Consider the following 25614-nt stretch of genomic DNA (forward strand, 5'->3'; position numbering starts at 1 on the left):
GATTGCAGCATATGTGGAAGAACAGGGGCCTAGTTTACATTGAGGCTGACTCCAAGGATTTGTAATTCACATTGACTTCAATTGGAGTTGTGGCTGCTAAGCACTTGAGAACATTAGGCCCTAAGTATCTAAGGAGCTTGTCAGTGTCTTAAAATCATAGAAATGTAGGGCTGAAAGGAACAGGAGCGGCGCTAGGGTTTTTGGCGCCCTAGGCGGGGGTCCTTCCCGCTCCCGGTTGGCGGCAATTCAGCGGCGGGGGGGTCCTTCCGCGCTCCCGGTCTTCGGGGCACTTCTGCGGTGGGTCCTGGAGCAAGTGAAGGACCCGCCGCAGAATTGCTGCCAAAGACCTGGAGCGCACAAGGACCCCCCTCCGCCAAATTGCCGCCAAGGGCAGCAAAATGCCGCCCTCCCAAAACCTGGTGCCCTAGGCGACCACCTAGGTCGCCTAAATGGAAGCGCTGGCCCTGGGAAGGGACCTTGAGAAGTTATAAATCCAGGCCCTGGTGGTGAGGCAGAACCAAATAAACGGAGACCATCCCTGACAGGTGTTTATCCAGCCTGTTCTTAAACCTCCAGTGATGGGGATTCCACATGATCCAAGCAGCCTTCCACTCTGCTGGGGCGGTTGTGTTCTGGGGTCTGCGGGCTTTCTGGAGACACAGCAGCTGTTGTGTTCTACTGTATCCCCTAATCTGTGCTCTGATGGCCTCTCACCTTTGCTCCCACCTCTTACTGAGTGCTTCCCTTTCTGTTCTCATTTCCACTTCACTGGCAGCCAGGTGACGCTTACTGAGCTCTAGACCGCTGCGTTCCTGGGCCTCTGATCAAGCTTTGTAGTAAATGTCACCTGGTTGCAGTGCGCAAGGAGGAGAGGCTCAATGGAATCAACCTTGAAACCTGGACTGAAAACACATGCCTTAGAACAGGGGGAGATTTAGGAGCTCAGTATGTTTAGCTTATCCAAAAGATCAAGATTACAGTGTATAAATTCCTTCCCGGGGAGAAAATACCAGGTACTGAAGGGCTCTTTAATCTAGTGGAGAAAGACATAACCAGAACAAAAGGCTGAAAGTTAAAGCCAGGCAAATTAAAAAAAAGGTGTGTCTTGTTTCTAATTTTAAACAGTGGGGGTGATTATTTGTTGGAACAAACTACCAAGAGGAATGGTAGGTTCTCCATATCTTGATGTCTCCAAATCAAGACCAAATGGCTTTTCTAGAAGATAAGGTTTAGCCAGACACAAACTGGGCTCAGTACACAGGTAACTAGGTGATGTTCTGTGGCCTGTGTTGTCAGGAAGTTGGACTGCATGATATGATGATCGTTCTGGCCTTAAAATTCTTTGATCCCTTCTGAATGGACTCTAGCCACTGTGTGTTCTGTGTCTGATAGCAAATGTAATTAGTTCCCTTAGTTTATTGTATTTTATTGTTTTGCACTGTGATTAATCCATAACTAATTTCCTTTTGAGAGAAGCTTGGCACTGTTATGTGTAGCAAGTCATTCTCTTGATAGCTTATTTTGTTTGCAGATACACTTAAATTCTTTTGAATTGCTTAAATTTGCAATCATGTCAGTCAAAGTTGACAGCAGTTGAAGGAAAGGGTGCAAGGATATAACTTCGCAGCACAGTTTATAAAAATGAGCTGTAATAAACATTTAATAACTTAAAGTTGTCCACCTCTCTGAACTCAGGCGAGGGAGAGAGTGCCAATTCCCCTATACAGATTCCGCTCCCATCGATCCATGCAGAAGACACTTTGCTATATGAAGCGTGTTGAGCCCTAATGGGCCAAGTTTTTAATCCTACTTTCTCAGAAATTAACTTTCTAATTGATTCTAGACTTCTGTTATCTGCTACCCTTGAACCACTGGGGTCAATCTAATTGAGATGCCTGTTGGCTTGGTCACTTCCAACAAAAGTAGCACAGTGTAGATCAGAGGTACATATTCTATCAGCCGTGCTCTAGGAGTGTTTGAGTTAATAAGCATGGCAACATTCAGGAATAATTTTATTATTACGGGGAGCAAAGCTGCTTCTGAAGGGTACATTCTAGGGTGGATTTGATTTAAATCACTAGTCAAGAAGACTTGATTTAATCATGGTTTTCTGTACAAGTGCATTCTTGTTGGTTGTTATAACCTTAATACATGTTACTCACATCTCAGAGATGTAGGTTTCATTTTTAGAAGGTACACACTAAACATTTTTTAAATAGTGATTTATTTTGAAAACTTTTCAGATTAGTTTTACAGCTGTATCAGCAAATGATTGTTTGGTTATTTGATTTACCAAAGGTAATTGAAGCAGATAGTTCACCTCTCAATGACTTCATAAATATGTCCAAGTCAACAGGTTAATCATTAATATTTGGAAGATTTTCTTGCCATGCTGTATTAGGAGGAGAACATCACCAGACAGACATTTAAATAGTTTTATTTATCTAAAACAACCACATTAAATGTTCTGGATTTTTTTTCTTCAACAGAAAACATGTAATAATATTTTAACAAAAAAGCACATGTCCCTCGCTTCTCACATTTATCTCCAGACTTCTTCTCCTTGTCCAGATCTATTCCACCCCCAACAATCTTCTAGTCATTGAACTTTTTGAAACTTTGCACTTTTAGAGAGAGGTAAGGGATTGACTCTGTGTACACAATTTGCAGAGGGACAATAGAGTTGAGGTCTGTTATTTCTCACCTCTATATATCATTTTAATTATTTTTAAAACATTTTTGCTGTTAACAAGCATGTTACCTCTGGAGACACAAATCCACAATTTGAGAACGGCAAAATTGAGCATCTCTGATGGTATCTTCTAGACTGAGCACTGAGTCCAATTGGGTAGACAGAAAAATTAACCTAAATCTTATACAGAAGCCTGTGGAACCACATAAGATTGAGTCCCTAATCCTTGAACTATTAGAACTCACTTATAAAACTTTTCTTAAACATTACATGAATATATTGTCTCATACTATAGATTTAGAATTTATAATCCCTATTCCACGATGAGATAGTTTTAATTAAGATACATTATAGCTCAAAAATATCTTTAGATAGTTTTTTTTTTCCCCTCAGAAAGCATTTTATTAAAAAAAAAATCTGATTTGAAATCAGATTTACTTTTTTTTTTCTACTATTATTATTTTTATATCCACCCTGGTATGTTCTAAGCAATGAATTAGTAGCTAGTCTGTTTTGGGGGAGGTACTACTCCCCTGGAGCAGAATCATCAATGCTTAGATTTTTCCAACTAGCTCAATGAAAGACTCTCACAAAAGAAACTATTTCAGTAGGGCTGTAACTCTTGCGTTCTCAGACATTGAAGCGGGTGGAAATGAAGGTAGCACAGCCAAGATGTATAAACCAGTTCTTCAAAATCGTACAGTAGCAGAGCAAACTTTGTTAGAGTAGGACCGCAAAGGCTCCTATTTTGGTCCAAGATTTTCCAAGTGACTTGGTGATTATTTTTGTTTGTTTGTGTGTTGGTTTTTTTTGGGTGCTTGACTTGACACTTTAAAGGGGCTTCAATTTCAGGTGTCTCAACTTGGGCACCCAAAAATTTTAACCCCCCTCCCCAAATAACTAGCTAGTTGTAGAAAATATTGGCCTGGGTAGAACAGCATCTGCAGGGCATGTTCCACCCTGGGGTTGTGTCCTAGTTTAAAATCTGTTTCACTACTTGGCTATAGTTGGGAACCTCACCTTGAGCTCGTGCCATGCTGGCCCTTAGTGGCATGTTTCTGGCCCCATTGCTGGGGAAGGCAGCATATGGAAAGCCCTTGTACCCAGGCTGTCCCCTGTCAGTTCTGTCCCAGACCATCAACTCATCTAGTAGTTTGCCTAGTTTTACAACAGGCTATGTAAAAAGCACTAGTGAAGTCAGTACAAACTGTCATACAGACAATGACTTGTTTATACTGCTCTATATGCTGTACACTGAAATCTAAGTACACTGTTTATATTCCAGTTGATTTATTTTATAATTACACTATATGGTAAAAATGAGTCAGCCGTTTTTGCAATAAGTGTCCTGTGACGCTTTTTTTGTTTTTAAGCAAGTAGTTTTTAAGGGAGGTGAAACTTGGGGGTACACAAGACAAATCAGACTCCTGAAAGGGGTACCATTGCTCCAGACTTAGACTGCATGTACATCCAATTTGGAAACAACTAGCAAGCACTAGTTATTGTTAGCATGTCAAATGCAAGTGATTTTAATGCTAAATTTTACTTAGCAGGTGGCTATTGCATCTTTATGCAACATAACATGAAGAAATCCGTGTTTGCACAGTTGGGTTCCAAATATGTGATTACTATCCTAGGTCTAACTCCGAGGTGTCTGGTGCCAGCCCCTATTAGATATCTTCAGCTCTATGAAAGCCACTTAATTTTTCATTGCCTTCCCCAGGTGCTATATCTGCATTTAACTTCACAAATAAGGTTTGTAAGTGATCTCAGGCAAAGATGAATATTTCACAAAGAGCCTGCCTGAGTTAAGTGTTCTGTCTCCCTTTGTATCTGTAAACCTTTTAAAAGCCCTGTAAAGAGAGAAGCTTGCTGCTAAATATGTAAATTGGCAGAATCTATTTTACTACTTGTTACATGAATGCAGTGGGCTCATTCCACCTGCTGTTTTCCCCCCCGCCCCCCGGCCGCAAATAAATTCATGACCTGGAGTCTGAACATGTTCAGATTTTGTCACTTATGAGAGTGTGTTTTCCATTGACTTCTTGGCCTTAAAAATGCCATTCACAGGGAGCCAGTAACTATACCTGTGTCTTGATGGGGAAGTAAAATATCCTTCCCTTGCCTTCCTTATTACCGTAAAGTCTGGGGAGTGGGGGGAGATGAGATGAGACAAGTCCAAGGTAAGTGACTTGATGGGCTTGGTACTTAAAATGTCCATGGCATCAGAACAAAAAGCAATGTAGCCTTGGTTCTATTCTAGAGTGTATTAAAAGAGGGCAAGCTGTCTTGGGTGTCCTAGCAATGAATTTCAATGACAGGATTCCAGATTTTTGCTACTGCTGTAGAACCTTATTCCAGTTCACAAACTGAACTTTGCTCTTTCCTTAGCCATGTATGCTCCTGGCTGCTCCCCCTGTAGAATCTTGGCACAAGATGTTATACCAGCACTGTCTCCATTCATGAGGCCATCCATCTAGCATCTGTAGAGGGTTAGATCAGCATGCCCACAGGGAGGTGGACTCTTAGGCATGCTCAGATGACTAGCTTATCCAAAAAGCCACACACGTTGGTGAAAATACCCTCTGAGAACTAGGATGGTCAGCCCAAGCTGCTATTTACAGAACCTGTTACTGAAAAGTACACTTCTGCTGGTCCCTTCTTGAGGAGCAATAACCAGAGCTTTCCCTGCCCAGAAGAAACCTGAAGACTCCAAGGCGTGAGCACTGATCTCTTCTTTGATGGTCCTGTGTTTCACATGACTGATGAAAGCAGTCTCTGTGCTCCAACCCTAGGGTGGAACTGTGCACTGTGCAAGATCCAAGTGAAGAGAGAGTTCTTGAGTCCTTCCAGTATGCATAAAGCAAACATTTCTGATATCCCCTTTGAAAGGGGCATGTGGCATCAGTGGTGGTTGGTTTATTTATATTACTAGAGCTCCTGGAAGACCATGTCATGAACAGTCCTCGTCCTCATTGTACTAGGCTCTGTACAAACACACAAGCAGTGCTGTTCTCTGGATTTATTAATTGGGCTTGCAATGAGGATTATGTTGCTCCCCCAGCCCCCATTAGATTAGATGAAATTTTAATTTTACTCTTGATTTGGTTACCCTCTGAAATGTTTACTAGAGTCACAGTAACGTAGAGGAATGTATTAGCTAATGGATTGGGGAATTTACTACCACACAGGTGGTTCTGTACCAAAGAATGAGTCTTTTTTTTTTTTAATGTTAATATAAGTTCTGTACTTAACATGTCCACTTATGTGGTATAATTGTATCAAAAGACCTGCCTTCTCCTCCCACCCTCAAATCTGCTACCCTCAGAACCCACACAAATGAATGTTTTTAAACATGTACTAATTGGCTATATTATAAGGATTTCAGTATCCGTACATTGGGGTTTCATGATCGAGGCACTGGGTGGGAATGGGAGCGGGCAGGTCTGGGTTCAGCTCTTGGTTCTGCCATAGAGTTTTCACAAGTCACTGTCTTAGGCTTTGACCCAACCAAGCATTTAAGCATGTGCTTAACTTCAGGCATGTAAATAGCACCTGGTTGCTTTGGCTCCCTAGTCTCCGAGTATGTCTACACAGCAACTAGACACTCATGGCTGACCTGGGCTTGCAGGGCTCAGTCTGCGAGGCTCTTTCATTGCTGTGTAGATGTCTGGGCTCTAGGACCCTGTGCCGTGGGAGAGTCATGGAAGTCTCCACAGCAATGAAACAGTCCCGCGAGTCTGAGTCAACTGGCATGGGTCAGCTGCAGGTTTTTCTTTGCTGTACAGACATACCCTTTGTGTCTTGGTTTCCCCATTCTGTAAAACGGGGTTAATAATAAATATCTAGGTATGATTATAATCTAGATAGCCTGTGAGGGCCCAGTCACCCTTCACCTCACAGCACCCCATTGGTGGGAAAGTTACTATTATCCCCATTTGACAGATGGGAACTAAGGTACAATGAGACTTCCCCAAGATCACACAAGGAGTCTGAACTCCAAACTAGTGTTCTAACCATAATACTGTCCTTCCCTTTTTTCTTCCACCCTTTTTCTGTTTAGATCATAGCTCTTGGGGACATGGATGGTCTCTTCTGTACTAAGCACAGCCCCTAGCACATAGGAGCCTGATCTCTCTTGGGGTGTGCTAAAGGAGATACTGAGTTAAAGTCCAATAATACATTATTGCTAGTAGCTCAAATATTTTAAGGAAATGTGTGCTGTAATTTGAGCATAAAGAAATGTCCACACACTGCTGTTTGGCTGTCATTTTGAGTATGCTGTTGTTTCTTTTTTATCATTATGTATCACTTCAACAATGTGCTGAAGGCGATTTGGAATCACTGCGTCCAAATTTATTTTGATCTCTAAAAGCCGGGCTCAGAATTCTGATGAGAGAATACTCTAGTCGTCCTATTCTTGTCGAGTGTTCCAAGTAAGCATCACTGGCCTTTTTAATTTCTGAGCATTGGTAATAGAGATGAAAGGCTTTCCTCATAAGCCAGCGGTGTAGGTTGTAGGGGTCGTGACTTGGCTAATAGTCATGACCACAAAATGAATTGTGTGATGCTTTTTAAAGCAATACCATCAAACAATGCACAGGAGATTGCCTTGTGTTCCATGTGGCACAAATTAGGCTTCTAATGCAGTTTGCGAAAGTGCTTCAGAAGCTGTAAATATGCTCCGCTTGAGGCATTTAGTGAAGGCTGTGGATGTTTTGTGGTTCTCGCTTCTGTAGAAGGCAATGCTGCTGTTCTATATTTCAGATTTCCTCACTATAATGGAAACTAATGGTGCAATAAAAGACCATGTAGCATGCTAAGTAACTCACATAATTGCTTGTTGCTATCAGTATGTACTTGACTTTGATTTCTTTAATTGAAAATTTGCCCCTTCCGATGCTTTATTTCCGTGAAATAACCATATAAGTAGAGATACAAGCTGCCGTGCTGGGCTGATCAAAGATACTGTCACTGAGGACTGCTGCTGAATATCATGTTTACTCATTGTACCCCAAGGAGGCTGTGAAAACAGCCAGAAGCCAAATGACAAGGCTTGGAAGCATGGATCAAGGCGTTTCTCCATTACTGAATGAGATGTTTCTTGCAGGTGGATTTGCTATTGTGTTTCTGGTGAGGACTAACAATGGGATGAAATGTGCCCTGAAACGAATGTACGTCAACAATGAGCACGATTTGCAAGTCTGCAAAAGAGAGATTCAGATCATGGTAAGTCATGCTGCATTAGGGGGTCCTGAAGTGTTCATGGAAAGGCATGTTATTTGTGGTTTTTTCCTTTTTTTCTTTTTTAAAATAAATATAATAGAGAGAGAGAGAGAGAGGAGAGCTCCTGAAGTCACATGATTATGTGAGAATCTCCGCTTTCATGATTTTTTTTCAAAGTAAGTTTCTAGCCTTTGTGTCTGTTGTAGAACATGTGAATCCTAAAGTTTCAAAATCCAGAAAGCAAATAAAAAAACTAAAATGGTTTTTTATAAAATCTCATGCATTTTTTTTTCTTTAGCCCACTTCCTGTTTTTGTTTCGTTTTTTTTTGGGGGGGGGGGAGGGGAAGGGTAGACTAATGCTCCCTCTAATGTTTTACATACATGTGTGGAATGCATTTTGTTATGTACACCAATATGGAGGTGATGTGTGGCAGGGATGGAGCCGACGGGTTCAGAGTGCAGGAAGGGGCTCAAGGCTGGGGCGGAGGGTTGGGGTGAGGTCTCTAGCTGGGGGTGCGGGTCTGGGGTGGGGCTGCGGGGTTTGGGGTGTAGGCTGCCCTAGGGTTGTGGCGAGGTGAGAGGACTCCCCCCAGCCCTCTCTTGCTGTAACAGCCGGGGAAGAGGCACCTCTCTCCACCTGCATGGCCCTTGATAGCCTGCTGCGTGGCTGTGCAGCTTAGAGGGAACTTGACTAACTTTTTTGAACACTGGAGGCTAGCAGTACTGAGCTTAGCACGTTTGAACTTGGTCAGCATTTGAATGGAAAACATCCAAGCAAAGACTAATCTGAGAGCAGCCTCTAACCTTCAGGTTGGAGTTGGTACAAATGTTGATATGGATGTCTAGTAAAAATGTGTATGCTGAGAAGCTGTTATAAAGGTAACTGTCTGTAATGGCCTTGAACAGTAGTCCAGATATATTTTAAAGTAATTGGTTGTATTGTAGACTAGTTGCAGGCATAATTTAAATAGAGTTGTTAGTAATTTTTTTGCATTATACAAACACAAGTTCAGAGGGTTTTTCGGTGTGCAGGGCAGGGCTGCCTCTATCAGGGCTTATTAACCTTGATTTGAACTTAGCAGCTTGGGTGCTGAAGTTTTTTTTTTTGAAATGGTAGTTTAAGGCTTTTTCCTTTTTTTCCTTGAGTTTCCCTAAAACTTTGAGTCTTATCCCATTGTGAATTCATATTAGGTGTAGCCTTGGAAAAAGGACATGTATGATGGAACCCCTTACCTGCAACAGTAGCAAGTGTGCATCCTCTGTAGTAACTCATGTGTTACTTTATGGCTGTGACTCAATATGAATTTCAAGAGTTACCACACCACACGATGCAGCACAGCTTTCATGGAGACATCATCTTAGCCCTAGATAATAGTGTGGGGGCACAGCTAAGATTAGACCTTGTATTAGATTTTTTTTCAGTTTATACTTGGAAAGTTGGTTTGCTTGCATTTTATTTGTCCACTTCCTTCTATTGACTATGGAACAAAACTATCTGCATGATCTTATGTTAGTGCGGTCAAACCTGAAAAGCCTCTGTAAAAAGAGTAATACCTTACTCTCTACATTGTTCTATCTGTTCATGTGAAACTCTTACTTCGTGTCAGACCTGCAGAACTGACACAACATTGGGAGAGCGAACTGGAGTCTCTTCTAGTGTTCACATCATCAATGGACTCATTAACCAAGTTCCAATTGCAGAGCCACCCTACAACCCCATTGTCTCCAATTTGTGCCCTGCCTTACACCTGTGTTAACCTTTGGAAGATAATAGGTATAGCTGAGGGTAATAAGGCTACGTTAGTAGGAGCATTGCCGTCAGGTTGAGGGAAGTGATTATTCCCCTCTATTCGGCACTGGTGAGGCCACACCTGGAGTACTGCATCCAGTTTTGGTCCCCAAATTGGAGAGAATCCAGCAGAGGTCACCGAAAATGATTAGGAGGCTGGGGCCCATGACTTATGAGGAGCAACTGAGGGAACTGGGGTTATTTTCTCTTCTGCAGAGTAGAGGTGAGGGGGGATTTGATAGCAGCCTTCAACTACATGAAGGGGGTTCCAAAGAGGGTGGAGCTCAGCTGTTCAGTGGTGGAAGAGGACAGAACAATGAGCAATGGTCTCAAGTTGCAGTGTGGGATGTTTAGGCTCGATATTAGGAAACACTGTTTCACTAGGAGGGTGGTGAAGCACTGGAATGAGTTCCCTAGGGAGGTGGTGGAATCTCCACCTTAGAGGCTTTTAAGGCCCGGCTTGACACATTTCTGGCTGGGATGATTTAGCTGGGGTTGGTTCTGCTTTGAGCAGGGGTTTGGACTAGATGACCTTCTGAGGTCTCTTCCAACCCTAATCTTCTATGGTTCTAAGTGAAGGCAGAATTTGACATGAAGAATCTCTATTACTGATGAGGTTGTGCAAGAAGGAAAGAACCCACCTTAACTGTTGCATCTCAGCATGTTTGCAAACCTGGGCTTTTGAAAGAAGCATCTCTTGTAAGATGCAAAAATAGCTAAATGTAGGACTCCAAAAAGCCATTTTACTGTCACTCCACAGAAGAGAGCTGCATTTTTAAGGTCAAACTTGTTAGTTTAATAACATGCAGTTTAATCTGGGGAGGGTAAAGAGGAAACGCAGCTCATTCTATACATGGCAATTGCTGGCTCAGTCTCCCTTGTGCAGATATAAGTGCTTGCTCTAGGTTACTCACTGTGGAGCACCCGATCAATGAGATGACCTAAATCTGGATCAAGCTATTATCATGGGCACACCTTTTGAACAGAGGCACAATAGATAGTTCAGGGGGCTGGGTGACTTGTTGATCAAGACTTTTTGCCCTAAGAATCACCAGACAAGAAACCAACAAAGGCAGAATTAAAAGTTGACTAACTTCTTCTGTATGATGACTAATCCAAAGTGACCTGTACCTTAACACAGAGACTAGACAGGTCAGCACTGGGAAGTCTGTGCTGTACAGATCAACCTATTTAAAATGTAACTGCTGTATACCTGGCTGTTTTGTGCTTTAACGTGTCTTTTCTTACAGAGGGATCTATCTGGACACAAGAACATTGTTGGATACATTGATTCTAGTATAAACTCAGTGAGCAGTGGTGACGTGTGGGAAGTCTTGATTCTAATGGACTTTTGCAGAGGTAAGTGGTCGCTCAATGTGTTGCTCATTGGGACAAGTATACCTCTGAGAAACTCTCAAGGCACTTGTATAATAATTTTCTTTAGGAAAACTACTCCTAGGCCCAACCCTTCCTCGGCATCAGTGAATAATTGGTAACCAAGCCAGTCGAATCCTGCCCCACAATAAAATGAATAGGTCTCCATTATTCATGAGAATAAGAATATAGAACTGCTAGCACCTTATTCCATTGGCTAAGATGTCCCTTGCTTAAGTTGTTAGGCCTAATGGTTCTCTGTGTTTTGTTTCCATCTGCTGCTTCCATGTGAAATAACTTCAGTCTTCTGAGGCCACCAGACTAAACAGTGAAATTCTCTTTTGCATGTGTGTGTTCGTTCCTGCAAGTCACATTTTAATACAGTGTATGAGTCTGTTTCTAAATTCCCCAACTTCAAATGATTCTAACCACAGATAGATGAAAGCCTCCAATGCGCTGGACATTGTTAAAATTAAGTGCCAGACAGAAGGGGAGGGGTGAATAAAGTAACTTTTGTATAAACAATCTTGATTTCAAGCCTCCAGAATAACCCCCTAGGTCAGGCAGAGGTACATGAGCATTGTCAAGTAGTGAGACTCCTGTGAAGACTTGACTACCACAAATCTGAAAAGGAATCTGCTGTGTGCTATTCAAGAGAGATGGATGCTATTACACATCTGTTAGATGTGTAGAGACATCTGTTGCATGGGGCTTAGAGGGAAGGCTGAGGCTTTGCTTCCCACAATGATGATAGGGACGGAGATGACACGCATCCAGATGCCCCCTAGTGTCATGAAAACAACTGTATTGAAAATGCCTAGGTGGCAAATGCTTCTAAACATTTTAGAGACAATTATATAAAAATATTAGATTTCCTCTTATCATTGCTTTCCTCCTTGGCAAAGAGAGCTCATGATATCAATCATTCTGCCTCCATATGCAGAGATCACACTCTAAGAGCCTGAACAGTTTACAACTGAGCTTACTGCCACTGCTGTACAGTATAGTCATGTTAGACAGGTTTTGACACCTTCTGATATATATGACTTAAATGACACTCTCCTTTGCTACAAGTTTTATGGCCAAGGTTTTCAAAAGTAACTTGTGATTTTTGGGTGCACCAACTCAAAACACCTGAAAGTACCCAGACTTTCAGAGGACAGGTACACAAATTGAGGCACCAAAAATCACTGGTCGCTCTTGAAAATTTTGGTCTGTCGCTCTCACTCTGTCACTTTCTCAAGGTCCCCCATCTACACTACAAAAAAATTCATGGTTGAGATGCATTTCTGGCCAAACAATGTATGTAGGTTGGTGGGTGTGTCTTGTGTTTTTTTTTTTTCTTGCCTATATATGGGCAAAAAAAGTTCGTGAACTATATTCAGCCCAATGGCTCTCAACCAGGGATACACATATCCTTGGGGGATATGCAGAGGTCTTCCAAGGAGGTACATCAACTCATCTAGATATTTGCCTAGTTTTATAACCAGATACATAATAAGCTGTAGTAAATTCAGTATAAACTAAAATTTTGTACAAACAGTGACTTGTTTATACTGCTCTATATTACTATACATTGAAATGCAAGTATAATCTTTATAGTCCAATTGATTTATTTTATAATTATATGGTAAAAGTCAGAGTCAGCCATTTTTCAGTAATAGTGTGCTGTGACATTTGTATTTTTATGTCTGGTTTTGTAAGCAAGTAGTCTTTTAAGTGAGGTAAAACTTGGGGGTTTGCAGCAAAATCAGACTCCTGAAAGGGGTACAGTCATCTGGAAAGGTTGGGAGCCACTGGATTAGCCCAAACTATGCATGACTAAAAGGTATTTCTCTAATCTGGTGCGGGTTTTATGACTACAGAGATGAGACAAGAACATGGCTTCATCAAAAACATGTTTGAATGTTGCAATTATTTTTCCTAGTATAGATCTGAGGGTGGAGGCACTTAGTGGAAACTTTTAAATCTTAGATTAAAATCAGTAACTCCTCTCAAATCACTTTCCAAACAAACACATTCTCAATGTGTCACCTCCTGACAGGTAGGTACATAAGACACTTCATTTTACCGATGGACCAGGAGGTTAAGTTGGTTGCTTAAGTGAGATGCTGAAGGCCCCAGGGAGAGATTTGGTCCGAGGTGGAGTTGGAACTCATGAGTTTCTAGTTCCCAGGATTATGCTTGGACCATAAGGCCACACATGCCACAATACCAGGCAGTTTAAAACCTGGGCATGTTGGACCCTTTTGGAGAAGGTGTCTCCTTTTTGACTGGTCTGTGCTTTTAGCAGTAGGTGCAGCTTTAATTTATTTTGGCTTTTTCTTCTCTCAGGAGGCCAAGTGGTGAACCTGATGAACCAACGCTTGCAGATGGGATTCACAGAGAATGAAGTCTTGCAGATCTTTTGCGATACCTGTGAAGCTGTAGCTAGGTTGCACCAATGTAAAATGCCTATAATCCACAGGGATCTGAAGGTAACTCATAGATACCAATGGTACAGAGTGGAGCTGTCTGAATAACGTATTCGATTGGCAACTCTTCTGGGCAAGGACTGCATCTACCCTCTAGACAATGTCTAGCACAATGGGTCTTGCTCCTGATCGGGGACGCGATGTATTGCCATAACATTTATATTGATAAGAACATTTATTCATTAATAAACTTTTTTGCCTATTAACAGAAAAGTCACATTGTTTGCCAGATGCTCAACCATCTACAGGTCTGCTCAAATTATGCAGCCATTTGTGAACAATTGTGTCACAAAAAGCCTGCCAAAGTTCATGAGATCAATTATTCACCATGAATTCCAGTCACCTTTTGGGTGGAGAGTTCAGCTCGTGGGTTTTTCTGTATAACAGACCTTGCCTAAGCACACAACTCTGACCCTCGTTTAGATGCTGCAAAACACAACAGGGTAAAGGTGAGATTTCCAGAAACATTCACCTGCTCTGCTGCCTATTAAGAACATGGGTCTGGAAGGGACCCATCATGGAGGCCAGTATTCTTCTGTCCCAGGCAGCCTGTCGTATAATCCTACTGATAAACGTATCCAGCTCCAATTTAAAAACAGTTGGCTCCTATTGAAAGGCTGTTCCAGAAACTCACTCCTCTGATTTAAACAATGATTCTCTTTTCCAACCTGCCTTCACTCATGGCCAGCTTAGGTGCACTTGTTCTTGTGCCAGTGTTGTCATGTAGCTTAAATAGTTCTTCTCTCCTTTCACCACCCCTTGGAATATATTTATAGAGACCAATCATATCCCCTCACCCTTTGTTTTGCTTGGCTAAGATTGAAGTCTATGGTCAAACCCCCATTGGCTTTAGTGGGAACAGAGTCAGGCCAACGCTGAATGCTTTTGAAGTTGCCACCTTTGAGATCATGAAACAAAACATGGATTCCCTCTTCCTCTCAGCCAACTCCTAAAATGCCCAAATGACGTGTTCACCCAAGAAGCAGAATCCATGTGTACATTTGAAATTCAAATATACTTCATGGATCAGGCTTTGTTTTTTCTGAGCCTTAAACAAATTTTTGTTCTATGCTGCAGGCCCCTTCTGTAGAGAAGCTAAACAAAACACCTGCAGCAAAAGGAACCAGGTAGTAAGCCTAAGTCAGCTAAGTGGTGTGGTTGTGCTTCAGGGCACTTAACGTATTTGTGACCTAAGGTGTGGTCAGTTGGAATGCATGAAACAAATCTAATGAATGTGGTTGTAGATGGCTTTAAGTTGGGGTGAGCTGATTCTGGTTTTTGACAAATTTAGGGCCTGATTTAAAGCCCATTGAAGTCAATGGGAATCTTCCAGTAGCTTGGATAGGCAATACACATAAAAAGAGGTTTACAGAGAAGAACCGGTTGGTTAGTTGCTAATTTCACATCTGCTGTTAGGCTTTGGCTTTAGCATCATTTAACTCTGTATCAGTATGTAACATAGGAATAAATGCTGAGATATCTATGATGGATTAATGAGTTAATTCTCTCTCTCTCTCTCTCTCTCTAAAATACACACGCACACACTCTTACTTGAAACTGACTGCTATGGGCTAGTTTAATATCACTAGATCATCAGTGAGGTTTCTACATCAGAAACCTTGCTCCTCTTTTAATGATAAGATCACGCCCATGGGTCAAAAATTTGCCATCCTCTGCCTTGGGACATGAACACAAAGTTTAATATTAGTTTTACTATAGCCCCTAGAAATGCTAATCAGAGCTGGGGACCAGAAATACACCCATGTAGCAAAAACACAGTCCCTGCCCCAAAGAGCTTGCAGAACAACACACTTTTTGAGAGATCTGGATTGTGTAGGTATTGAAATAATGCAGGAAAATGTAGGATTCAGCCTAGAAAAAGATAACTCCATTGCAGCTGCTGCACATCCACAGTGTCACCACAGTCTTCGGAGTTTTTCAATTAAAAAATATACTGTCTTTTTATTTAAGAACCATGAGCCTGTAAACATGTCTAACTACACAATTGCAGTAAATACAGTCATAAAACTGTGAAAGGTACACTGTAGTACAACACTTCCTTAGATTCTGAGCTCTTTGGCACAGGGACCATCTGTTTTGTTCTGTTTTGTGCAGCGCCTAACACAGTGGGACTCTGGTCCACGATTGGAGTCCTTAGGTGTTACCACAGTGCAGATGATGATGAGGAGGAGGATACAATATTCAGTAAAAGCACTTGGGGGATGGGAAATATATAATATAATGAAAAAGAAGCGAGGGCCAGATGGTGGTGGGGGAGGAAGCCTCATTTAAGGAAAAAGGAAGAGGAATAAACTTAAAGCAGGATCAATCCACAAATACAATCAAATTGTTCCTTCTGATCTTTATATTTATTCATCTCATGAAGTTTTGGTTAATGTCAACCATTGTGTTGTGCAAGGTTTCCGGGTGCTTCTCCAAGGTATTTAATTTGTTTTTGGTAGTTCATGATACTTCACGATAATGCTCATGTTTTATTCACAATTGATGCTGTGCACCAGATTCTGGTGCTACTGATTTTACTATTCTTCTCAAGGTAGTCTCATTGATTGCAGCGTGGTAAGGGGTCTGAAGATGGCCAAATATAAAACTTTAAAAGTTCCCCATCTGTAAAATGGGGATAATGCCTTAGGTGCTAGAACTAAGGGCGCTGCCATACCCCCTGGTTTGAAGTAGTTTCCATCATATACAGGGTTTACAGTTTGGTTCAATGGCTCTCAACACCCCACTTTACAAATAGTTCCAGCACCCCAGATAATGATACTGACCTCCTTCATAAAGCGCTTTGAGAGCTACAGATGAGCGAAGTACTATGTATGTATGTATTTACTCTTAAAGATTCCATATTGTGAACACAATTCTAGCTCAATACAACGAGACTTCATTGGTACAGCAAGTTATACCAGTCTTGTCAAAGTGTAAGAGAAGACAGACCCCCCCCCGGGTGTTGGTAACCCTGACCCCCTCGGGTTAGGGTAGCAAACTGTATTTGGGGTTGGAACCCTTGTGTCCTTTGTCAATGCTATTAATTCCCAATGGGATGGCAGGCTGCTGTGTAGCACAAAGCCATCTCTTTGTATTTGCACGTTTATGGCCATACTGTGTTTATTTACATATTATACAATAACTGGCATTGTGTGTATATTGTAATAAGTATGCACCTATATCCACAGGGCATTAAAAAACTTGTTTCAGGTTTCCATTTGAGTGAGAGTATTCCCAGCATGGTCCTGAGGCGTTGATTCACATCCGGCTCACTTGCAGGCTGGACTGGGTGTTCTCTAATGCTTTCTGTTTTCTTAGTATCTCTCTGCTGCAGACCCCCCTGGTTTTGCAGTGAACCCTTGTCACAGAGTCCTCGGGCGATGCTCTGCAACTGCTCCCCAGAAAGCCAGTCAGGACTTTGGGGAGCCTCCTCTCCCTCATAGCAGACTATCTTCAGGGCAAGAAGCTCACACGCCTTCACCTCCTGGGCCTCTCCTTGGAGCATTCGGCATCCTCTGCCCTTCAGTGCGCTTCCCACAGCGAGCCCGCCCAGGCGGGGTCCTGGGGAAGCCACAGGGTCCTGCACCCCCACTTCGCAGTCAGACGTGACCCTTAGTCAGCCAGTAAAACAGAAGTTTATTTAGATGACAGGAACACAGTCCAAAACAGGTCTTGCCAGTACAGACAACAGGATCCCCTTCAGTTAGGTCCATCTGGGGCCCCAGGGAGGCCACCGCCCCATTGGGAGGCCCGAGCCTCCTCGGAGCTCCCCTCCATTTTCCAGCCAGCTTCCAAAAAACTCCCAAACCCCCTCCAGCCCCTCCTCTCTCAGCTTTGTCTCTTTCCCGGGCCAGGAGTTCACCTGACCTCTCTGTCTCCAACACCTTTAGCATCCCCTGGCAGGGGGAAAGGGCCTGGCCATTAGTTGCCAGGTGACAGAGGGTTGGCCAGAGCTGAGGCACCAACACAGTATTAAGAGGAAACATTAAAACCAGTCCCACTTCATCACAACACTGTTAAGGGGAAAATGTAGTCTTCGTGCCTAACAGAGAGCAAGTCTTTCCTGAAAACTTCAAGAGGTGGGCGGTAGGAGAATCCTAGCAAGGATTTCCATAACATCACTAATGTTAGTGTGCTTCTCAACCAGGGGTCTGGAGCCTCCTACTGGGGGGAGGGCTGTGAGCAGATTTGCAGGGCCTGCTAAGCAGGGCGAGCGTTAGACTTGCTGGGGCCCAAGGTAGAAAGCTGAAGCCCCACTGCACAGGGCTGAAGCCCAGGGCCCTGAGCCCCACCACCCAGGGCTGAAGCCGAAGCCCGAGCAGCGTAGTTTTTGTGGGGGCCCGTGCGGCATGGGGTCACAGGCAATTGCCCTGCTTGCGACCTGTTAACATCGACCCTAGATTTTTATACTCAGAAAAGCCGCTGTTGTGGCACAGGTGAGCTGTGGTCTTGTAGTATGTTGGTGGGGGGCTTAGAAAGAAACAAGTTGAGAACCCCTGCTCTACATAGTTCCTGTACAGGCAATTTTTTGTATAATTTATCAATATTCAGGCTCCTCCTCTTCTTTAGCTCCACGTGACTCTCATTTTCTAAAGCACAGGTCAGCTCCAAGCTTCCTTTAATGATAAGCCGCATGCTCTTTCAAATGATACTTCTGTTTAGTCCAAACCCATTCCAAACTCCAGACTTGTAAAAGAAGCTGAATTGTCAGAGGCGCTGCTTGTTTCTGCTATAGCAGAGATGCAGCAGGTGATTGTAAAACACCACTCTGATCAATTCAGATGATCTAAACGCAAGCTCTTTTGGCTGTATTGAGCTATGGAATAGTCAGAATCTGTTTGCTGCCATACTAATATTATGGATTTCTGCCTTTTTTTTTTTGGTTGGGGGGTGGTAATACTAATCCTCTGAATGTCATACTTCCAATGCAGTGTGACTAGGCAGTCTGAGTCTCTGTTGGATAACAATGCATCTGATTTATTCTCCCTGCTGCCTCAGCTCACCACCTATAAACATCTGTCTCAAGATTTCATAGATTAATTTTTTTCTTGGCTTCAGTGTTCGGCCTAGTGATGTATATTTGTTGAAACTTTACTATAATAATTAAGCATGATCTTGGTCATGGTAATAGTATTCCAAAATCATAATACTTCCACAGGCTATGGTGGTATGCAGCTTATTTGCTATAAAATACTACAGTTAAACTGTAACTAGTGATTTTGGGCGGGGGGGAGCGGGAGGGGTGGTTAATATTTGAATGCCTAGCTTGAGACCTCTTAAAGAGCCCTGTTTAGAAACACTGAGCACCCATGCTCTGAAAATCAGCCCCTTTCAAGGTGTCTCAGTCAAGTACCCAAAAATTAAAGCACCCCAAATCACTTAGTTAGATTTGATACTGTTAGACCATATTAAGTGCAACATGCAAGGTCTGAAGCTATGGCTTTCTTTAGAGATGTAGGTGATAGGTGCCTATTACTTGTCAATTAAAGAAAATACTGATCTATCCCACTTCCTCCACCCTCACCCCATTACCTTTTCTCTTGCTGTGTTAGCAGGAAGCAGTAACTGCCTCTGAATCCAAAGTTAAAGGCAATGTCCTTTGGCTAATGAGGCCAAAGCAACCCACAGCTTTCCCACATCTGTCTCAGTTTTGGACTGTAAATGTCTGACTGTAGAACTGTTGAGTTCCCACTGACTTCATCAGCATCTGTAACAATCTGGTCCTGGTGGTTGAGATAATTGATCTGAACAAAAGCACCTCCTGCCTGGTTTTGAAACAAACCATCCATTCTGTTGGCCCACCAGTCAGCCACAGTCATTCATTTCTCATCAGAATCACTTTATTTTCTTTGGAAGTTTATTGAAAGGGGGTTGGAAGAAACCTGCATGTTGAGAGCCCGATGCCACCATAATAAACCTTGCTACATGCTTCAGTGCACAACAGTGTAGGAATTCTCAACAGGCTAAAGTGGAGGGTCTCTCAAGGAAATGTTTACAGGGTATTGCCTGGAATAAGGAATAACTCTGTTGCTGTAGCTCTGCTAGGTAGAACAGCTGTGCACAGTGCATTATTGAAAGCAGATGGATGTCAGTAGAGGGGGAGAGGTGTTATGAGCATGGGTTAAGCAAGCCAAGAATTTTTTCTTTCCCAGCTGCAATCGTTGTAGGCTCTATTTTCTTCTGTTGCTTAAAATCTCCATTTTTTTAGTTCATCTTTGAAGGGAAGTCCCTTTTTAAAACGGTTTTGTTAGCTAATAAATTTGTACAACGGCATTGGACGTCTAAAGCAATGCATCTTATGTAGCCATATGTCCTCCAGTCTCAAGGTATCTGAGCGCCTCTCAGGGCTTGAATATATTTAGCCTCACAACAGCCCTGTGAGGTGGTGCAATGCTACTCTCCCCATTGGTACAGATGGGTACTGAGGCGTAGAGAAGCCAAGTGACCTTTCCCAAGGTGTCTCACAGAGTCTGTGGTGGAGTGGAGAATTGAACAGACGTCTCCTGAACCTAGGTTAGTGTCCAAACCCTGGCCTATCCTTCCTTCTCTCTCTCTGTTTCCATCTGTGTTGAAAGGGCTAAGTGTGACGGAAGGCAATGGCTCTACTGGTTTGAAACAATACCTGGATAATCCTAGTGTTTTGGCAATGTTTTTAAATATTGGGAGTAGCCAGAGACAAACCCTGTGCCCGTCATAAATGTTTCAGTATCCAGTTGTATGACTTTAATCTATCAAATACCACTTGTAAGTGCTAAGCCTTTTGACAGCCTGCATGAAAATCAAGCTGGATAAAATTCAGTAACAATCCTGTGATCAACGTAGCCCATGGTCAAGAAAGGAACTGGGCTTAATCTAATGGGCCTAGTTCTGCAAGCTATTTTGTGGGGAAGACATTGCTTGAGAGGGCTGGAGTCCGTGTTGGTCAGGGGCTGATACTCTGATAGTAGGTCTAAGGTATATATGTTGTGTGCTCAGATCTTATTTTGTTAGCTATAACCATTGTATACTTGGTATCCTATATTTTCTATGCAAAACTTGTATAAACAAAAACAACGAGGAGTCCGGTGGCACCTTAAAGACTAACTGACAAATCAAATTTAAGGTGCCACTGGACTCCGCATTGTTTTCGGGGATCCAAACTAACTCTGCTACCCCTCTGATACTTGTATAAGCAAGGATTTTTTTTTTAAAGGACAACTAGTTATTTATGGGTGCACAACTTGAGGCACCTTTTAAAGGGTCCTGATTTTTTTTTTCCTCCCTTTCCCCACAGGCCCGTCTTAAGCATCTCTAGTTGACCACATCAAATTAAAATTCACTATTGAAAATGTAGGTCATAGCAGTTGAAATCTATTTAGGCACTTTGAACAACTAAGACACACAGTCACTGTCCTGAAGAATTGACAATCTTAATGGAGACAATGCAATCTGTTTGTGGGGTTGAGGGGAATGAAAAGGGGCATGTGCGGAAGGGTTGCTGCTAGAACATGGTATTCTGTGTTTTTTTTTTTTTTTTTGGTTTGTTTCTCTCCAGAGGTGTGCATGGATCTTGCTGGTTGACATGGTTATTCTTCCCCTCTTTATTATAAGACTGTGTTTCTATTTCAAACTTATCTAGGACGTGTGCTGTAGAATTTAAAAAAACCAATATTCCTCTTGCTGTGGCTATAGAAAATGAGGAGACATCTTGTTTAATGCAAATAAATGGATGTTTGGTGTGCAATGCTTTTAGGTTGAAAATATCCTGCTACATGATCGTGGCCATTATGTCCTGTGTGATTTCGGAAGTGCCACCAACAAATTCCAGAACCCTCAAACTGAAGGAGTGAATGCAGTAGAAGAGGAGATCAAGAAGTAAGTGTCTCTCTCTCTTTCCTTCTCTTTCCCCATAGCTGTTACAGTTGGTACATGAGCCCCAGGTCTCCCATTCTCTGTCATCTTTCATTTGTAACCAAGATGTTGACTGCGTCTTCCAACTGGTCCATGATGCCAGCCTCTGTCACCCACCTGCTAAAGTTTCAAACAAACTCCTTTTGCCCTTTCTCTCATGCTGCCACTCATGCTTCTAAACCTCCACAAAGCTACCTCATTATTCTCTCTCTGAGCTCTCCTTAAAACTCTCCTTTGTCACGATACCTACCAAAAAACATGACCACTGTTAGGCTGCTGGTGTGCTGAGACTGCTCCTAACATGGTAACCAATATTGTCTCATCGTTTCCCTGACATTTTATTTGTATCCATCTGATGTCTCTTGTCTTAAATGTCGACTGTAAGCTATTTGTGGGAGGGTCTCTGTCTTTGTTCTGTGTTTATGCAACACCTAGCCCCATAGGGCCCTGACCCTAGCCCTGCTGTGGGGGTGATGGTGATAATGATAATGCTAACCTGTGCATAGGTCTAAGCATGGTAGTTTGGTTGCTTTGCGGGTGAGGAAACAAATTACTCCAGAAAGCCAGGAAATTGCTTTAAGACCAATAGAACCCTTCTATTGACAGATATGGGGGTTAGTATAATGTAGACCACTGTAACTGATCGCCATATTTGGGGTCGGGAAGGAATTTTCCTCCAGGGCGGATTGGCAGGTGCCCTGGAGGTTTTTCGCCTTCCCCTGCAGCGTGGGGCACGGGTCGCTTGCTGGTGGTGTCTCTGCAGCTTGAGGTCTTCAAACCATTTTTGAGGATTTCAAAAACTCAATCCTGGGATAGGGGTTGTATAAAATTGGATGGGTGGGGTTCTGTGGCCTGCCTTGTGCAGGAGGTCAGACTAGATGATCAGATTGGTCCCTTCTGACCTATGAGTCTATGAGTCTATGAGTTCCTCGCTACTGGGGTTGCCTGCACTGCGAGGCAATGAATATGACAAAATAATCCCTGACCCACCATAGATTACTCAGCAGTGACTCTTACGGTTGCCTTAAAAAATGCAGCATTGGGCTCTGAAAGTGTTCATCTGAGGCTTGAAAGGTGGTGGCTGCAAAGTGAGGTCCCAAGGAAGCTGTTAAAAGGGGAGAAAAATTGGATGATCCTGTAGCAGGTCCTGAGTCAGGGAGGTGGTGGTCGCAGGGGGAAGATATGTGGGGGAAAATAAGGGACAGAGAATGGGAGACCTGGGGTCTCATAGCTTAAAATTGCTATTGAAAACTCTTTTTGATTACTCTAAAACTCCCTGACTATAAAATCATATGCTAGGAATTGCGTGAAAATAACTAAACCCTATGAAAAGTGAGTCCTTCCTGCATCTCACATGTGCAGCTGTTTGACCTCGATTTTAAAGCGCTCCTATGCAGTCCAAGCATGTTTGCACACTTATTGCAAAGCTGACAAAAGAAGCCAGCCCTGTGCCACACCCTTCCATAATCAAGGTAAATAGCACACGAGACCACAGCATCCTTAAATCAAGGTATCCACCCTCATACAAAACCTCATGATTAGAGATCTTTTAGACTGTCTGACTCTTGCCAGTACTTGAGTTACAACTGGTGCAGTTTTCAATTACCATTTGTTTTTATAAAGTAATTTTCCTCCTGCTCACAATACCTCTGAGCAGAACTCCCAGCATGGAAGCCTATTTATTAGAAGCCACACTTTCAGTTACAATGACTGGATTTTGTCCAGAGTCCCGTGAATGAAGACAGTGCAAGGGACATGCAGCTAACAACCTATGTGGAGTGGCAAGTTAACATTCTGAATTTTTCTATGTTACTAGCTCCGATTTTTAAGAGGATTGGACTTTTTGTGAGCAAACTGTTGGCTGTTAAAAGGATTTGCAATATCCCTTGTTTCCCTGGAAAGTTTGTGGGAGTGGTGGGTGGGGGTCGTTTTGTTTTTTTTATTATTATTCAGCTTCATTTTATCCTGTAAAATACTTCAACCTATAAAATGCACTAGAAATCCTTTTGCTGGCTTAGAACTTCAGCACCTAGCGCATTTCTGTTTATAGAAAAGTGAAATTTGAATTGTTGGGAATCCTGTATAATTAAAACGAATGGATTTCTGTCCCCAACTCACTACCCTGTGACTTCCATTAACTAACAAAGCTTTCTCTTGCAGGTACACCACATTATCCTATAGAGCACCAGAAATGGTCAACCTGTATAGCGGCAAACTTATTACTACAAAAGCAGATATATGGGTATGTATGAAACCCACTCAAAATTCACATAACTGACTTGCAGCCTTGAATAAAAAACTTTTGATTACTTGGTAACTATTGGATATACCTAAACAGTAAGTCAAACAAAAAAATTGTATATCTAAGTTCTGCATAGAGAGAGCCTCCATTTGATCTTTGTGTTGAGTTATTTCAAATGATAGTGACCAGTTCATGAAACATGATTGCATCTCTGCTCTACTCCCTTTTATGATGCTTTAATTCAGAGATGTATGAAATTCATTGGTTGCAGTTTGTACACATAAGTGTGAATCTGATTACACTTCCCATGAGTGTGCAACCTAGCATTTTTTTGGTTTTGGGTTCAAATATATCCCCAAACTGGAACAGATCCAAAGCTGCACCTGGCTTTGGGTCTTGACCACACAAAATCAAAGCTATACTGTATATATATATAAAAAAAAAAAAAAAAAAAAGGCTGACATGGGTTCCTACCCGAGACAATAACTCGGCCCTGGATTCCCAAACCTGTCTGGAGTTTTCAGTTTCTAGGAAAACCAGACTTTTCCTCATTAAGGTTTTACAGAGCTCTGTTTCTAGCAATGACTTCTAAACCTGTTTGTGACTTGCTGTCCTACTGAAGGTGAAATGTGACTGTTGAGCAATGTGTGCCCATAGAACTTAATAAAATACAGACAGATTATCTTCACATCAGAAAGAGTGAAAAAAGAGAAGAAAACCCTGTCCCTGGTTGTCAGCATAATGGTGATTCTGCAGAAGTAATGAGTAGAAAGAATGGAATGGCTTAGTTTAAAGGTTACGCTTGGGTGTAGCTAACTGCTTTGTAAAGTTCTGAGTTAGCTAACAGTCAGACAGTAACCGGTGAACTGTAGCCTCAACTGCTCTACATATACAGATGAGTTTATACGAGAGGAAGAAAAACTGAGCACAGTACATTCTGCTGTGCAAGAGGCCATTTTCCTTGCTACGAGCTCTGTCCTGCGAAACCCTGTGTGCGCACATAGTCCTATTGAGCTTTTCATTCTGCTGTGTTCAATGGGAGCCCCTATAGGGCTGGGGCCTGTGTGTTGTGAGGAGCCTCTGGCTTGGGAGGCAGTGTGGCCTAGTGGATAGAGCACTGGACTGGGAGTTGACTGGAAACTGCACAGCTGTGGCACCATAAAAGGGAGCCAATTGGGGGAGAATTTTTCCAATGCATGCTCGGTGCAAGGTAGCCCCCTGCAAGTCCCAGCATAAGAGGCATCGCTGCAGGGGTCTGAGGTGGCTTTGCCAGCCAGAGGCAGCCTAAGATGGCCCCCTTCAGTAGCTCAAGAGCAGGAGGGCACAAAACTTAATGACACCCTAGAACCCACCTGGGCAGGATTACTCCCCAGGTTCTATTCCTGGCTCCGCTACTGACCTGCTGTTTGACCTTGGCCCAGTTGTTGACCTTCAGTGTCTGTTTCCTTACCATCCTTTGTCTTTTTCCTGTCTCCTCAGAGTGTATCCTTTCTGGGGCAGGGCCAGGCTTTTGAGGCAGGTCTATGCCTCAGACTTCTGCCAGAATAGCTCTGTCTGAGGGGTGATCCCCAGCAAAAGCTGGGTTTCCAGAAGCCTCTAGTGCAAGCATAGTTATACCGGCCAAACTGGGCTTTTCCTGGTATAACTTGTGTGGCTCGGGGAGGAATAGTCATGCTCTATGAAGCATGGCATTACTGATATAGTTGCGTCCGTCCTAGGAGCGCTTTGCCAATGCGGTGCATGCTATACTCCTCTTTAACAAACCATATTGTCAAACCTCCACATTCTCTGAACTCTTCCTTGTCCCCGAGCAGGAGATGCATGAAATACATGGGAAGGAGGGTGCGGGGGGGAACGGGACGAGGAAGGGATTTGGATAATGCAGAGGTTCAGGTAACAGAGCCAACCCCAGGCCAGGACTGT

The 25614-nt window shown here is 42.8% G+C and overlaps 1 protein-coding gene across 18 annotated transcripts in view; it reads left to right on the forward strand.

Moving 5' to 3' along the window:
- AAK1 (AP2 associated kinase 1) overlaps nt 1-25614 on the forward strand; it is a 137718-nt gene that overhangs the window by 49134 nt on the left and 62970 nt on the right. For all 18 annotated transcript variants that reach the window (XM_050939857.1, XM_050939850.1, XM_050939855.1 and 15 more), the window contains exons 3-7: nt 7803-7921; nt 10959-11067; nt 13417-13559; nt 21292-21413; nt 23610-23691. In XM_050939857.1, coding sequence (XP_050795814.1) covers nt 7803-7921; nt 10959-11067; nt 13417-13559; nt 21292-21413; nt 23610-23691 — 575 coding nt within the window. The remainder of the gene's footprint in view (nt 1-7802; nt 7922-10958; nt 11068-13416; nt 13560-21291; nt 21414-23609; nt 23692-25614) is intronic.

This window comes from Gopherus flavomarginatus, chromosome 2 (genome assembly GCF_025201925.1).
Source record: "Gopherus flavomarginatus isolate rGopFla2 chromosome 2, rGopFla2.mat.asm, whole genome shotgun sequence".
NCBI classification, from domain to species: Eukaryota; Metazoa; Chordata; order Testudines; family Testudinidae; genus Gopherus; species Gopherus flavomarginatus.